Source organism: Leucopleurus acutus, assembly GCF_964270905.1.
Source record: "Leucopleurus acutus genome assembly, chromosome: 3".
Classification (NCBI taxonomy): domain Eukaryota; kingdom Metazoa; phylum Chordata; class Mammalia; order Artiodactyla; family Delphinidae; genus Leucopleurus; species Leucopleurus acutus.
The window spans coordinates 39658617-39675863 of NC_139145.1; the positions used below are offsets into that span (position 1 = coordinate 39658617).

The 17247-nt window shown below is 42.5% G+C and overlaps 1 protein-coding gene across 1 annotated transcript in view; it reads left to right on the forward strand.

The window, feature by feature from the left end:
* Positions 1-4196: 4196 nt before the first annotated feature.
* LOC309958881 (phospholipid-transporting ATPase VB-like) overlaps positions 4197-17247 on the forward strand; it is a gene marked incomplete at both ends in the record, with an annotated part of 61187 nt that continues 48136 nt past the window's right edge. The window contains 2 exon segments of the mRNA XM_082835013.1: positions 4197-4471; positions 5396-5590. Of these exon segments, the coding sequence (XP_082691139.1) occupies positions 4197-4471; positions 5396-5590 (470 nt within the window).

The following is a 17247-nucleotide window of genomic DNA, read 5'->3' on the forward strand; positions in this document are numbered from 1 at the left end:
AAAGTCAACATGTTTGCTGTAGCCACAGGAAGCCTGCAAATGTGGCTTCTTCTTAGGTTGCTCACTTACATCCAGACACACACACACAATTTTATGCAGTTACTTCTCGTCTCTTGATCTCAGCTCAGTGAACCCCACCTCCTCAGGGACGGGGTCACATCCCTCTGTCCTGCAATCACATTGCACCCTCTTCTCCTTTGTGGCACTTATCCTGACAAAGGTTCAATAAGTATTTTTTTGATTCAATGAATAACTGGTTAATTGACCCCTAAGAATAAAAATGGAATTTGCTAAAAATGGGGTTTAGCTGAGTTCATTAAAATGTAAAAGCAAAGAACTAGGGTTAATTGAAGACGTGAGCCAGGCAGGATAGAGAAAGTTTGGGAATAAGAACAGAATTTCTTAGCAAACTCTAATTAACCCAGTATTTTAGACTAATGGTCCACCGTATAGAAATACTCCCCCCACACACCCCATCTAGGGGACATTCTGCCCAGTGGAAAAATGATATTGGTGCCAGAGAGGATTACTGTCTCAAGCCAGAGGTGATCTGAGTGTTCATTAGCAAAATAAGATAATCGCCAAGTTTATTGTTAGTGGAAGGTGCCATTTCGGGAAAATTAGAATGAGAGAGAGATTTTACAATCGGAAGGACCTTGGAGAGTTGCTTCAGATATGCCCCTCCCTTTCTGAAAGCAGTAATAAACCACACCTCGGATAAAAGAATTGCACAATCCCCCTTTGTTTCCTGTTCTACTTTTGGAAAGAAGTGGCTTCTCTGGAGCAAAGGGGAAGCAGTGGGTTACGGAGCTGCCTCCCGTCTTGGTCCGTCCAGCCCATTCTCGTGTGCTTCACGCGGCCTCGTGTGCTTCAAGCGGCTCTGCTCGCCGCTTCCCTGCCCAACACCCTCCAGGACTTCTTACTCTCAGCGTAATAAATGGCTCTAACAGGCCACCTCGCCCTTGCCTGCCTCTCCACCCTCACCTTTTGCTACTCTTTGTCCCCTACTTCATGGCCTCTATAGAACAGTCCTATAAACTTTCTAGAACCAGTTCTTCTACCTGGAACACCCTTCCACAACCTCCTACCTAGCTAGCTAACTGTGTATATATACACATACGCATATATGTATACACACACATATACATACACACCATTGAAGTGTCTTGCTCCTTAACCCATAACTACTTTAGGATGGATTTCCTGCAAACAAGAGCAATTTCTTTTTTTTCTTTTTTTTTTAGTATATATTGATCATCTGCTTTGTGAAAGGTCGTATGCAAGCTGCTAGATAATCCAAAAGACATGATATATGGCCCCTTCCTTCAGATTCTTTGTTTCAAATGACTAATGAAAAAGAGCTTATTTACTAAATTCATATATATTATTATTTAATTAAGTACTGACTAAATATAGCCAACTGCTGAAAAGGCTGGATCAGGTGATACATGTATGCGCGGGGAGAAGAAGTAAGATTTCAATGCGTGCAGGAGTTAGGAAATGACACTAAAGTCAACGCAAGGGAAAGCAGAGCTGACATGGTTTACTGTTGACGTCATCTGAGTACCTACCTCTAACCATACTTAAATATAATCTAGCTAAATAAGTCAGTTTCCTTCCTCCCCTTATTTTTCTTTAGCTTCTTCTTGCTGACCTCTTTGTTGCTTTTTATTTTTTATTAATTTTTATTGGAGTATACTTGCTTTACAATGTTGTGTTAGTTTCTGCTATACAGCAAAGTGAATCAGCTATACGTATACATATATCCACTCTTTTTAGGATTTCCTTCCCACTTAGGTCACCACAGAGCACTGAGTAGAGTTCCCTGTGCTATACAGTAGGTTCTCATTAGTTATCTATTTTATACATAGTACTGTATATATGTCAATCCCAATCTCCCCATTCATCCCACCCCACCCCCTTCCGCTCTTGGTTTCCATATATTAAGAACAATTTCTTATACAACCACCATGTAATTATCATAATCAGAAGATTTAACATTATTAAGATCCTGTTTCTAATCCACATTTCATATTTAAATTTTTCCCATTGTCCAATACTGTCTTTTATACCTATTTTATCTCCCCCGGTCCAGGAGCCAATCCAGGATCACACATTACTCTTAGTTGTCATACCTTTTTAGTCTTCTTTAATCAGAAGCAGTTCCTCTGCTTTTCTTTGACCTTTGACATTTGAACAACCTAAGCCTGTAATTCTGGAGACCAGCCCCCAGGTTGAGATTTTTCAGTGTTTCCTTGTGACTACCACAGAAGTGACGTTCTCAGTGTATCGTATCAGGAGACCCAACATATCCGGTTATCCCAAAATGGGTGACGTTTGCTTTGATCTCTTGGGTAAGGTGGTGTCTGCCACATTTCTCCACTACAAAGTGATTCTTTTCTTTTTCTTTAACCATTGTAATCAGTAACTTGAAGGAAAGATACTTTGAAACTATGCAAATATTCAGTTCCTCATCAAACTTCATCTACTTGTTTGGCATCCACTTTATATCTGCTTTGCTTTTAAGTAAGCTCATTTTACACTGTTAATAAAGAAAAGAATATAATATGATAAGTGGACTTTCTCAATTGCCCCACCTAACGTACCTGCATCTGCCGTGTCAATCCAGTCTTCCTTTGTGAAGACCTTATCACGTAAAATTGACAGACATCTGATATGTATGGCACTAGCCAAGGCAAGATTTCTTGTTTGCATTTTCCACTCTGTTCATGAATGATCTTTTCCTTTCCTTTCCTTTCCTTTTATAATAATAATATTTTTGAAAAAGAATCCGTGAAAGGGGCATTTATTTTAATAATGAGAAAGAAGATATACATGATTATTTCGGGCTTACCACATGTCATAATATTGCTTTTGTCTCGTTATGATGGGCGTCAGTAATTGCGTTTACTTTTTTTCATGCTTGATACAAGGACTCACTTAAGACTCTGAAGAGCTTCTTTCAGCCTTGGGGTCTGTGCATTAGAAATCATTTGGGTTCATTAAAGTCATGAGGAGAATTAGGGTAAGGGTCAGATCATAGGAGCATTAGGAAGGTAAAATATTACGATTTAAATGAGAAATGGAACTTCTCCTTTAGTGAATCACATTTTCAATGACAGATGGGGTTGCTCACTGTGAGATTAATAATGCCTGACATTCACTCATCCATTTATTCAAAAGAAAATCATCCTGCAAGACTACTAGGTGAGAAGCAAACTATCTACAACTTCTAACCTTATAAAGTATGTATTTGAATTAATTCTACTGGGTCTCTAAGCAAGATGTGGCCAAAAGGAACCTTGAGAGCTTGCTTATAGGTTCTATTAAAAGAGCTCAGAAACTGGAATATCCTAGATAAAGCAGCGTCCTTCCTCCATCTAGGACTGAGGGCTCAGTTTCAGAAACCACCAAATGGAATGGCAAGAAAGAAAGGGGTCTCCAACCCTCACCCCCAGACAACCAGATCAGGAAAAGCCCACGGCGTTCATGGAACCGCATTCAGTGCAGTCCAGTCACCTCAGGCCCAAATTTCCTAGGAAAGAGACTTTCTCTTGTTTCACCAATCACTCTCACGTGGGGTTCTGACCACAAATGAGCGCCTCTGAAATATCATCAGTATCAGAAAACTTTAGAGCGAGGGAAAACCTAGAGAATAAACAGCTTTCCCTTTAAGACACGTCTCCACTTTTTATACTGTCCAGTTTGTTCCTCACAAAAGGCTTGTGAAAAATATTAGAGTAAGACTAGGTCTCCTCATACCCTGGTGAGGACACAAGCCCAGAGAGGTGAAGGGGCAGTTTGGAGTCAGGAATGAACCAGAGCTAGAATTCTGAGCCCTCGGTTCACAGTCCTCCAGGCCACACTTTTGCCCCATCGAGGTCATCTACACCCTCTCCATACCATCGACCAGCTGAAATGCTTTCATGGCACCTATCAGAGTGTTAGTTGTATTTTATTTATATGATCATCTGCTTAATGTCTCTCACCCTAGAATGTATGAATTATAGGGATTGAACATATTCTTCTCGCCTCGTGTGCCACAGTCTACCTTGGATGGTTGGGTGGACAAGTGGATGAGCCAATATGCCGCCCGTGTGTCGTAAACATATCCACACCTCGCGCTGACAAGCCTCGTATTTCTCCTGACCACGGTGATTTCATGTCCTTTCTCAGATCGTAGCTTGCTGCCAGACATGGCCCTCTCAGTGGACTCGTCTTGGTACCGGTGGCAGTGGCGAGTCAGAGATGGCCTCCCACAGTCTCCATCAGAAGCCACACCACTGCTGTCCCCAGAGGAGGGGGCGCAGAACTACAACCTGGCGCAGCAGCGGGTCGTGTTCCCCAACAACAACGTATTCCACCGGGATTGGGCCAAGGTCTCCAGGAGATACTCTGGCAACAGGATCTGCACCACCAAGTATACCCTCTTCACCTTCCTGCCCCAGAATCTCTTGGAGCAGTTTCACAGGTATACGACCACTTGGCTGGACAGTACGCACTTTAGAGCCAAGTATTTGCCACTCAGATGAACTCAGAAATGCTACCCTCTGGGCCAAATGCGTGTACCTTGAGAAGCTTTGTCGTTCATTCGTTCATTCATTCATATTTATCAGGTTCTACTCTGTGTTAAGCCATGTGTTGTGTATTAGAGATACATGGGCGAAAAGAAAAAGACACATCGTCCTGACTATATTGGCTAGTGAAAGAGACAGATATTGATGTTAGGAATTATGTAAATTGGTGTAAACTGTAATTCAGATAGATACTTCCAAGGAGAAGGATATGGTGCTATTAGAGTGAGTACAAGAGAAATCGGGCCTAGTTAGGAAAGTCAAGGAGGACTTCTAGGAGGAAGTAACTGTGGAAGTCTAATATGAAAGAAGAGAATGTGTTAACTAGGTGGAAAGAGGCAGAGAGAAGTCAGAGAAGGGAGCCAGAAGAATGTTCTTTCAAACAGACCTTCATGTGCAAAGGCACTGTGGCAAGAGGGAGAAAGATGCACTTGGAAAACGTAAAAGTGCAAGCCACTCTTTCGAGATAATATATGCAAAATTATCTTTTAATTATAAAGCAAAATATGCACCTAGACATTATCCTAAGTTTTATAATTATTAGCACCTATCATTTATTGAGCAACTACTATACTCTGGAACCCTCCATTGCATACATAACAAATATTCATCCCAGGTAATATTTATAGGAGCCCTTTAAAGTAGACAGTACTATCCCCATTTTAAATGGATTTGACTTTAAAGCCCTTACCATGATGTTCGAGGTGACACTGAAAGAGAATGTCATTTTTAGTTGGCAAGGGCTAATAGGGAAGCAGTAATGCGGCAAGTATATTTCTCTTCTCCGCGGTTTTCATTCATACCTTGCTTGCCCCTTCCAGATGGGCTAACCTCTATTTCCTGTTCCTGGTGATTCTGAACTGGATGCCCTCCATGGAAGTCTTCCACAGGGAGATTACTATGTTACCGTTGGCCATTGTCCTGTTCATCACCATGGTCAAGGACGGCACAGAGGACTTCAAGAGACACCGCCTTGATAGAGAGATAAACTGCTCCAACATCCAGATATATGAAAGGTAAGGGAAATCATTCCTCTGTTTTCTCTGTGGCAAACAGATTATGCAAACTTATCAGTGTTTTCAAAAAATTGGTCTCTCTTCTCACATTAATTTTCTTCAATTCATGTAATTCAGTGATACTCAACCGGGGCAATTTTGCCCTGCAAGGAACTTTTGACAATGTCTGCAGATGTTTTTGGTTGCCATATGGGGAAGGAGGTTGCTACTGGCATTTAGTGAGTAAAAGCCACGGATGATGCTAAACATCTTACAATATACGGGACAACCTTCCACAACAAAGAATTATGATCCAGCCCAAAATGTCAGTAGTGCTGAGATTTAGAAACCTTTAATTTAACTCATGTAACTGCCATAAGAGCAGGGTTGAAACCTCAAGAATTAAACTCTAAAATTGACTGAATCATCTCAGGAGACCAAGTTCAGGAACAGCTCTTTGGAGAGTGACAGGCAATGTCTCCCAAACAGGAAAATGTATACTGTTTTTAAAGCATCTGTGGCTCTTGGCTAAAACTCCTTGCTTTTAGAACTTAGCCGGGTAGGTTTTAGGACCCAGAGTTGGCACACCTGTTCTTGGTTGCCTGGGGTGGAAAAGGAAGCTACCTGTGGGTGACGTCTGCATTCCAACAGGTGGAGTCTCAACAAATAGAAGGAAGTGACCTGGTGGGTACACACCTGTTCTCTGCAAGCTCTTTCCTTGTCATACTTCTCCCCTAGAGTTTATACACCGGCTTTTTACTTTTAGTTTTCCTTTTGAAAGAAGAGAGAAATTTTCAGCAGACAAGGCGAGTAAAAGATGTCAGGAACATCACTCGCTGACAGCTGAACAACGGAACCGATCAGGGAAGAACCTCTTTTATGGGGAGCTCAAGTGTCCTGCTATGAGAATTAAAGAGACGGGATTGAGCAGAGATGAGAAAGGAAGGCAAGGAAAGGCTGAAAAGGAAAGAAGACAGGAAACGAGTGGTGGTCTCCAACCTGCCCTTTGAAGGACGGTCCCACAAAGAGAACCCCAACAGACGTTACCATGGGAATCAAATTAAGACCAGCAAGTACACTCTGTTGTCCTTCATACCCAAGAACATCTTTGAGCAGCTACACCGGTTTGCCAATTTCTATTTTGTGGGCCTTGTGGTTCTGAATTTTATCCCCGTGGTCAATGCTTTCCAGCCTGAGGTGAGCATGATACCGATCTGTATCATCCTGACGGTCACTGCCATCAAGGATGCTTGGGAAGACCTCCGGAGGTACAAATCCGATACAGTGATCAATAACCGAGAGTGCCTCGTCTATAGCAGGTAAAACGAAACACCCGGGGAAGTCTCGGCCCCCAGCTCTGAGCTTTCTGTGGCTGCTGCCACCGCAGGTGCTGTTTCTAGAAGGATGGGGTAGGAAGATAGCATCATTTTATCACAGTGAAGCTGTTCAGTTCTCCACAATGGGGATTATGGTTTAAAACTGAAAAACATAAAACAAAAGGAATTGAGCCTTGAGTCAATCGTTGATTAAAATTAGGAGGTTTTTATGATGTGACATTTTCTTTGCTGTGTCAAATGTGTTAGACATTTAAGAGTTTTGCATAAATTCACAACCATTTTAGGTCCAGTGTGGCCATGAGCACATTGGAGCAGGTTTGGAGACCCTTGGAGAAAAGTGGCATCACTGTTTTTCAGGAAAGCAGTAGGCAGTGTATTAGGAGAACCAGTCCTGGAGACACACTGCCTGGATTGAACGCTGTCTCGATCAATCGTTAACTCTGTGACCTTAGGCAAGTGACCTAACCTCTCTGAGACTCATTTTGTCCCTCGTAAAATTGGAACACTTCCTGAGGTGGTCGTGAGAATTGCATGTGATAATCCTTGGAAATTACTTAGCACTGCTCCTGATGTATGATAAATACTCAGTTTGCAAACTGTAATTGCTTTATTTTTAGAATGTGAAATGCCCATTAGCTCGATCAAGACTGTCCTTAAGCTTTCTCTCTGATATCCCAACCCAAACAAACATGGCTCACCACCTGTCTTGCCATGTACTTTAACATAATTTTATACCTGTCGTTGTCTTAGAAGGACTCCATTGAGTCAAAAACCAAACTGGGTTGTTAGGAAAAGGACACGCTCTCGATCAGTAAGGGAAGAAAACAGAGTTACCGTGTGTCTCAACTTTGTGACAATTCATGTAGGCCAGAAAGAAGCAAGGGAATGGAGGCTGGGCTTGCAGTGAGATTGCGGTGACAAAGAGTGCTTTCTGGGCTGGCAATAAGAAACTTTGGATGAGTCAGTCACTTAGATGGATACAGCAGGTAGGGGCTTGACCTCCTGCCAACTAAGGGAAAAAGTCCATCTCTCTCAAGAAGCACCATCCCTCTGACTTGTTTCCTCTGACCTTACGGACCCCAAGACGTTCTGCAGTCGCTCTGGTCCTTCTTAGAGTGAAAGGCACTTGCTCCGATGTGTGCCCTACAGCTGTTTAGGGGCTGCTTCTTTCTAAGAAGTTCTCTTCCCCGGGGGAGAACATGGATCTTATGACTTGGAGCTGGCTGATGACAGTTTATGAGCCAGACTCCACTCGGAAAATTGTAGCCTGGGGAAGCTTCTAAGGAGATCATGTAATGCAAGGGACTCAGCTGTCTCCAGGGCACCCCTAAGAGAACTTCCGTACCTTCTCCTCAGCAAAAGATGAGCTTCTGTTCTGTTTGCCTACAGGACCAAAATTGCACATCTAAAAATGTTAATCTGAAGGTTTGGGTTTTTTTTTTTTTTTTTTCAGCTGGATCTAATTGTCTTGAGTATTGTTAGCACACTGAATACCTAGAGTTGAGACTGAGTCATTCCTCACCTTTGAGTAAGGAAATTATAAAGAGAGGAAAAAAACAAAAACTGTTGGAGTGTGCCGCCTTTCCTAAAGAGACTGATTTTTTAAGAAAACATTGTTTTTCTCTTGTCACCAATCCACCCCATCACTTTTTGTTTTCTGTCTTTCTCCTTTGTTGTTTTTCTCATGGAAGATGCACAGTGAGGCTGGTTCCTTGGGGAGGGATACAGGGGGACCTCAGCGAGCCTGGTTCTCTTCTCCCTGCTTTGCCAGAAATCCTCTGCCCTGAACATCCCGGAAAAATAGGCCTGTTCTTGGGGATAATCTCAGTGTCAATCAGATCACAGACGGACCTGTGCTGGGTGCTGGCCTGATACAGGCCAGGCTGTTGTCATTCTGTTCTCAAAATAGCTTCCAGGAGAGTGACAGAAAACTGAGGAGATAACAGTCCAGAAAAAAGAGACATTTATCCCCAGGCTCACTGGCAGGGAGGGACATACAGGTTTTTTATTTTTTAAAAACAAATAATATTATTTTATTTACTTCTTAATATAATTTCAGAGAAATCGTTCTAAAATTATTATAGATAAAAGTATAGTGATAATAATGGGTTTGATCATTCTTCACTATTCTGGTGAATCATAGTTTAACAAAGAGAATATTTGAAAACCAGGTTCTAAGTTCAGTTTATTTCAATACTTGATTATCATAGTTGTCAGGACTGAAAACTCACCTTGGAAAAGCACACATCGGGCTCCCCTGGTGGCACAGTGGTTGAGAATCCGCCTGCCAATTCAGGGGACACGGGTTCGAGCCCTGGTCTGGGAAGGCCCCACATGCCGCGGAGCAACTAGGCCTGTGAGCCACAACTACTGAGCCTGTGCGTCTGGAGCTTGTGCTCCACGACAAGAGAGGCCGTGACAGTGAGAGGCCCGCACACCACGATGAAGAGTGGCCCCGGCTCGCTGCAACTAGAGAAAGCCCTCACACAGAAACGAAGACCCAACACAGCCAAAAATAAATAAATTAATTAATTAATTAATTAATTTTTAAAAAAAGAGAAAAGCACACATCATGCAATTTGTACTTGGGAAGACTTTATGGTTATTGATAATGGATATACAAATTCATATTTTCAATTGAAGTATAATTAATTTACAATGTTGTGTTAGTTTCAAGTATACAGCAAGGTGATTCAGTTTTATATGTATTCTGTTGTGTCAGTTGAGTTGCTCTCTACTGCAAGAAGCAGAAACCTCAACTTAAACAATTTTAACAATGAAGAGACTTTGTTTCTTAAGTCACTACAAATATGCTGAGGTGGGCAGGTGATCAAGCATGGTTCATTCAGCCAGTTGGCGTTCTAGCTGCAGCAGTTAGCTGTCCTTCTCATTCAGTCCCCCTCTGTGTCATCTTTACCCCCAGGTAGATTTCCCTCATGGCAATGAGATGGCTGCAGCAGCTCCAGCCCTCACATCTACATGTAATAACCCACAAAGGGAGAAGCATTCTTGGAAGGTCCAGGAAGCTTACTCCACAGATCCTCCTCATCTCTCAGTGACCCCAGTGGGTCCCATGCCCATCCCTGAACCAATCCCTCTGAGCAGGAGATGAGATTACGCTGATTAGGTTATACCTGAGCCATAGAGCCCAGCATGAGGTTCACTTCCCTGAAAGCATATGGGCTACACAGGGAAGGTGAAAAGTCCAGATTTTAAAAATGAGGTCTTTCCAAGAGAAGGAGAAGCACGTGTTGGAGAGGCCACCACTATGTCCTCAACATCATCACCTTAAAATAGTTTTGAGCCTCGACTCCTTGTGAATTGCTTTTCACATATTAACAGGAGCAGACACACTTTGGGACATTCTGTAATATATATCCTTAAAGTTATTCTAACCCTGAAGTGGATTAATTCTATGAAAAACTCCAGAATAGGAAGATAGAAAATGCTAGCTATTATTATTATCTTAAGTGATGATGCTGAGGGAGCATTTCCTTTTGCCAAACGTTGAAGATATTGGGCCGGCCAAAAAGTCTGTTCGCGTTTGTCATCCCGTCTTACTGAAAACCCCAAATGAACTTTTTGACCAACACGATACATGACGGTATGTCAGGCAAAGAATACAAGATCTGAGAGGACAATTTGTTTCTGAGAAGCAACATGAAAGCTTATATCTCAAGCACTAGTTCTATCCATTTTGTCTCAATTTCACACATTTGAGAAGCTGATATCAAATGTCCTCATTTTTGTACAGTTGAACACTAGGACCCTAAGAATTTTGCACCTTAATCCCATGCGTCATCCGGCCTCGACTTGTTTATACTGTGAGAGAAGCTTTTTGCAAACAGCAGAAGCCTTGTTTACAGAATTACAATCCTGTTAGAGCATTTTCTTTTAATATAGCAACTGTGCTTGTGGTCTAAAAGTGACCCATTAATCAGATTTATGGAATGACTTCAAGGAGAGATTAGCTTCAGAATTGTATTAGCTTAGTTTCTCCCAGGGCTCAATTTAATGAATCTAGAAACCATACCGAGCAAGAGAATTGTATTTTTCCATCCAGCTTCGTATATTTTTATTTGTATTCAGAAAACAGGCAACAAGGAAGCAGGAGTGGGAACTAAGGGAATCCATGAAGGTTTTTGTCCCCATATTGTAACGCAGCAAAAGCCTTCCAGTGTTTCAGCAGCCGAGCACACAATTATTCATCTGTTCAGCAAGTCTTACGTCTGAACCGAGTACGTGTATATCAACATGGAAGGCCCCATGTACCCTCGAGGGGCTCTCAGTCCAGAGAGCATGAGGAACTTGTAAACAGCTACAGTGTCCCTTGCCTATGGACAAAGGGTCACAGTCATGCATGGGCTGCAGTGACACATCTGCCTGCCAAAAAGAGCCAGAGCCAGCCGAGGGAAGCCTTCTCTGAAGAGGTGACATTTCAGGAGGGCACTGAAGGATGAGCATTCAAATAGGTAAAGAAAACAGGTCAGCTCACAGCCTCTTCATGTGTCACCTGAAGGTTGTATGTGTGATTTATGCTGGTATCAAAAAGACCAGGATCAAGAGATAGCAGGAGCTTAAGAGAGAAATGAATCGATTAGAAACTTTATTTTATTTTATTGGCCACGCCGCATAGCCTGGGGGATCTTAGTTCCCTGACCAGGGATCGAACACGGGCCCTGGCAGCGAAAGCTCCGAGTCCTAGACACTGGACCGCCAGGGAATTCCCTAGAAACGTTTAAATTCTGACTTTTTACCAAGACTTGGAGATTCTCTTTTCTGTAAGTCAGGTGGCTGCTATAACATAAAAAGAATTCCAGATGCTACAGGATCGCGGCCAGTCTTCTGACAGCATGGCACTGAGGGCCTGGTTTCCCAGCTGTGGAAAGCTCTGCTGGAGAAGGCAGATGCCTGGCCTGCAGCCTGTTTTTATTTGTATGTCAGTTTCCTTCCGTGCCGGTGTCCCCACAGGAAAGCCTGAGAATGAGGAAACCAGAGGTCCTCATCCTGGGTCTGTCACCAATTAACTACATGACCTAAATGAAACCACTTAGGCAGTTGTGTCCCCATTTGTCTCATCTTTAAATAATGGTCATAGTCTCTCTACGGTAAATTTTGTGAAAAGATGTGAGATGACATGTCAGAGGGCTTGAACATAGCAGAGCTATAGAAACAACTCTACAATGCAGTGCCAAAGGAGACTGCTTAAAGCAGTCTCAGCAGGGATGTTTAAAACATGACATCATACTGGACACTTGGCGTCACACCCGGGCTTGTCTCAGAACTGCCACTTACTAAATGTGTGGACACTCGTAGTCACTTGATCACTGCAGCCGCCATTTCAACTTGTGTAAAGCAGGGCCAGTATTAGCACCTATCTCCCAGGGGCATGTGGGTTGAATGAAATAATCCTTATAAACTGTTAATTCAGTGTCTGCACCATAATTAGCACTACATAATTTTTTACATTTCCCTTCACTTCAACTCTCATTTTTTCAATGTCAGGCCCAACCTAAGCCTTCATCTTTCTTGCTACATTTCCCACCCATACAAGGGTGGAATTGTTTATTTTGTTGGCAAAGGTCAAGGACATTCACTGAGCCACATTTACCAGTGGGCAGGGTAACAGCGTTTTAAAAGCAAAAACTTACGCTCTGCTCTCTCATTTCTCTTCTATTCTATGTGGCAGGATTTAAAATCTGAATTTGGGAAACCCTCCTAGAGCCTGGACCTCTTTCCCCTAACTCCGTTTCCACGGCACTCCTGAGCACACCCAGACCAAGGTTTAGATTTAGGCGAGGGATTTAGGTGGCTTCATCTGGCCCGGAGCCTAAGCCACTTCTCCCAACCCAGCTTCTAACATAGAATGTACATTCAAATATCATATCTGTGTGGCTCTTAATATAGTAGCTATTCGATCCCCATTCTACTATCATTTTCCTCCATATAACATCCCTCTGGGAAACCGAAAGGGTATGAAATGATTGACAGGGTAGAATTTAGGCTTTGCCAGGGCCGTCCTAACATCGAAATACAATATGTATTCTTTACCCTAAAACTGTATCCTCGGTTTGCTGCAGCTGTTAAATGAAGTAATGCATGTAAAATGCTTAGTATAGTTCCTGGCATGCAGTAGCCCTCAGAAAATGTTGCCTAAAATATTACTAAGAAGAGTTCGATAACCTTGATAGCCAAGAGTCACCATGAGCTTGCCTCAAGGGGAGTAAGACAGACAGATCATTGGCTGGGGTTTTGAACCGCATAGAAGAGGACAAACGCTTTACCATAGAACTTGACTCCAAGCTATAATAACGTAGCAAAATAGGCCTGGGGAAAGAATCTGAAAGTGCACAAAACAGAGGATCATAGTGTCGTTTGAAGCATGACTATGAGAAGTGCCACTGGCTGTAGTTGACAGACCAGCAGACCGCTGCATCCACTCTGCAGGTCTTTGCTCTGCATTTGGCACCAGCCAAGTAGCCTCCTCTCTAAAGGGTCGGTTTTGCAAGTGCCCACCCGACTCCCATGGCCTCGCCCTGTGCTCACAGAAGGCCATAAACTACGTGGGCCAATTCAGCTTGTCATTTCAGGATAGAATGCATTAGGTTCTCCCCCAAACTCAACGGGTGGAAGAATCAAAAAACAAGAATTCAGGTGTCCCTGAAGCTCTGCACTTGTGTCAACAGGCGTGATTTGTATGTGAGCGGGTGAGCGTTTATAGCCTCTGATTTGCCATTATGGAGCTCACAATTCCAAAAGCTGAGGCTCCTGTTCCCGACCCAGCCTCAGTTATGTTTATGTCGCCCGCTTCTGAGGCGTCATCTGCTTAGTACTGCACTTTCGAACAGGACCAAGAGACCACGCTGAGCCATGAAGTCCCCACAGCTATCACTCCTATGTCCTGGCAGACACACCTATGTGACCTTACACAAGTTAGATAACCTTTCTGGGCTTAAGTTTCCTCATCTATGAAACACAGATAACAATAATAATAAAAGTTGTGTCATTATTAGGCAGCTAAATGGTAACGTTGGTTAAGTGCTGGGCTTATTATAGGCACTTAATACAAATAAGTTTATTATATTACATTACATTAAATACATTATATTATATCATCTCATCATATCTATTCATATCATCCATCATATTATATTATTATGATATCATTTTTGGAAGTCTCCGTTAGTGCGTCCATAACAAAAAGAGATAGACGTCAAAATGACTTAAGATTAGGAAAAGCTTTTCCTCTACTGCCTCATGTTCAAGACAGATCTACAAGGGATCAATTAGTGAATATTTCCTGAACGCTCCCCTGTGCGCTAGACACCATACCAGACTCCATGTAGGTACGGAGATATAAGACCCAGGGTCATCCCAGGTGTCAGCAAGCTTATTGCATAGTTGAAAGTAGAAGACACATGAAACAATTAGGCCTCTGGGTGTTAATGAATTCACATAAATACAGATGCCCCAAGCTGCTGCTTTGGGTCTTCATTCTTCCCGCCCTAATACTCAGGCCTCCCCAGATATATCTGGGCATCCTCAGGTATAGTTAATATGTTCATGTCCCCCAATATTTCCATCCGAGCCAGGGGTCCGGGTCTCCTACCCACTCCTCCAGCCTCAGCTGTTTCTTTCTGGAGCTTGCCTGAGTTTAAAGCCCCCGTCATCGTGGTCTGTAGCAAACAGGCGGGTGCGGGGACACAGCTGCACTCCCTGCCCTCTGCCCCAGGCCCACGTTGTCTTTAGCGTAACTTTAACTTAACGCTAAACCTTTAACTGCTGTTCCATTTCCATTTTGTGGGACCAGGTCAGGACAGAAGCCACAGGACCCTTCCTCCCTTTTCAGTTCCTTCTCCCTTGCTAAGCTCCTCCTCCAACCACAAAGCCCCACCCCTCATTCACGACAGCTCATGAAAATAGACAACCACGCAGATTCTGTTCTGCTGTCACCGCAGCAGTGACCCTGTTTCCTCCAAGCTAATAATAACTGTGATGACACTAATAGCAGCAGTAAATGCCATTTGCTCTAAGGCCATTTCGTGTATTATCTTATTGAACTCTCACTTTAACCTGTAGAATAGATCTTATTTGTCCATTTGATAGATGAATAAACTGAGGGTCATATAGTCAAGTAGTGGGTTCAAGGTCACCCTACCTTGTATGTAGGAAGTAAGAAGTAGTTCTGGGTTGTAGTCAGGCTCACACGACTCCAGAGCTTTTAACCACCCCACGATATTGTCTCTACGTGAGCACACCACTGTCAAGACAAAGACAGTTGGGCATTTCCAGTATTCCTGAACCAGCTACAGGACGCTTGACTCTTCTTGGAGCCATGGAAAGAATAGTGGTTCCAACCCAAGTTTTGTTCCTAGACACCTTGGCCAGGTCAGTTTCCTCACCCAAATTGGAGATTTATCAAATTTCCTCCAGCCTTTTTTTTTTTTTTTAAGACTTTATTTTTTTAATGGATCTTTTGTCCATTTTTAATTGGGTTGTTTGTTCTCTTATTGTTGAGTTTTGAGCTAGGTTCACAGTAAAACTGAGGGGAAGGTACAGAGATTTCCCGTATACCCTCTGCCCTCACACATGCACAACTTCCCCATTATCAACATCCCTCACCAAAGTGGTCCATTTGTCGAAATTAACGAACCAACGTTGAGACATCATAGTCACCCAAAGTCCATAGTTTACAAGATGGCTCACTCTAGGTATTATACATTCTATGGGTTTGGTCCAATGTATAACGACCTGTATCCACCATTATGGTATCATACAGAGTAGCTTCACTTCCCTAAATATCCTCTGTGCTCCACCTGTTCATCCCTACCCACCTCCCAACTCCTGGCTACCACTGGTATTTTTACTGTCGTCTCCATAGTTTTGCCTTTTCCAGAATGTCTTGCAGTTGAAATCATAGAGTGTGTAGCCTTTTCACATTGGCTTCTTTCACTTAGCCATATGCGTGTAAGTTCCCTCCATGTCTTCGCATGGTTTGATAGCTCACTTCTTTTTAGCTATGAATAATATTTCATTGTCTGCATGTACCATAGTTCATTCATTCACCTACTGAAGGACATCTAGATGCTTCCAAGTTTTGGAAATTACAAATAAAGCTGCCATAAACATACATGTGTGGGTTTTTGCATGGCATAAGTTTTCAACTCGTTTAGGTAAATAGGATACGTGATTGCTAGATCGTATAGTAAGAATACGTTTAGTTTTATAAGAAACCACCAAATTGTCTTTCAAGGTGGCTGTACCGTTGTGCATTCCTACCAACAGTGTGTGAGTGCCTCTTGCTGTACCCCCTCACCAGCAACTGGTGGTGTTAGCGTTCACGATTCGGGGCATTCAAATAGGTATTTTGCGGTATCTCATTTTAATTTGCATTTCTCTGATGACATGTGATGTGGAGCTCTTTTCATGCTTATTTGACATCTGTATATCTTCTTTGGTGAGATGTCTATTCAGATCTTTTGTCCATTTTTAATTGGGTTGTTTGTTCTCTTATTGTTGAGTTTTGAGTTTGTTTTTTCTTTCTGTATTTTGAATAATGAGTCTTTATCAGACGTGTCTTTTGCAAAACACATGTTTTCTCCCAGATGGTGGCTCGTCTTCTCATTCTCTTACCATTGTCTTTCACAGAACAGAAATTTTTAATTTTAATGAAGTCCAGCTTCTCAGTTACTTCTTTCATGAATAGTGCCTATGGTGTTTACCTAAAAAGTCATCGCCACACCCAAGGTCATCTAGGTTTTCTGCTATGTTGTCTTCTAGGAGTTTTATAGTTCTGCATTTTACATTTAGGTCTGTGAGGCATTCTGAGTTAATTTTTGTCAAGAGTGTAAGGTCTGTGGATTCTTCTTTCTTTCTTTCTTTCTTTTTTTTTTTTTTTTGGGCATGTGGATATCCATTTGTTGAAAAGATTACCTTTGCTCGGTTGTATTGCCTTTGTTCCGTTGTCAAAAGTCAGTTGACTATAATTATGTGAATCTATTTCTGGGCTATCTATTCTGTTCCATTGATCCATTTGTTTATTCTTTTGCCAATACCGTACTGTCTTGATTACTGTAACTTTATAGTAAGTCTCGAGGATGGGTAGTGTCCATCCTCTCCTTCAATATCGAGTTGGCTAGTGTGGGTCTTTTGCCTCTTTATATAAACTTTGGAACTAGTTTGTCGACATCCACAAAGAACTTGCTGGGCAGCCCTGATCTTAACGAGATATTTTTCTGGGAGTTTGCCCAGTAGCCAGCATCCAGAGCCCTTGGTCTTCAGTGGGCTGAATTTGGGTCCTTCTTTTCTGGACTTGGGGAAAATGTTTGGATTTTTTAAGTT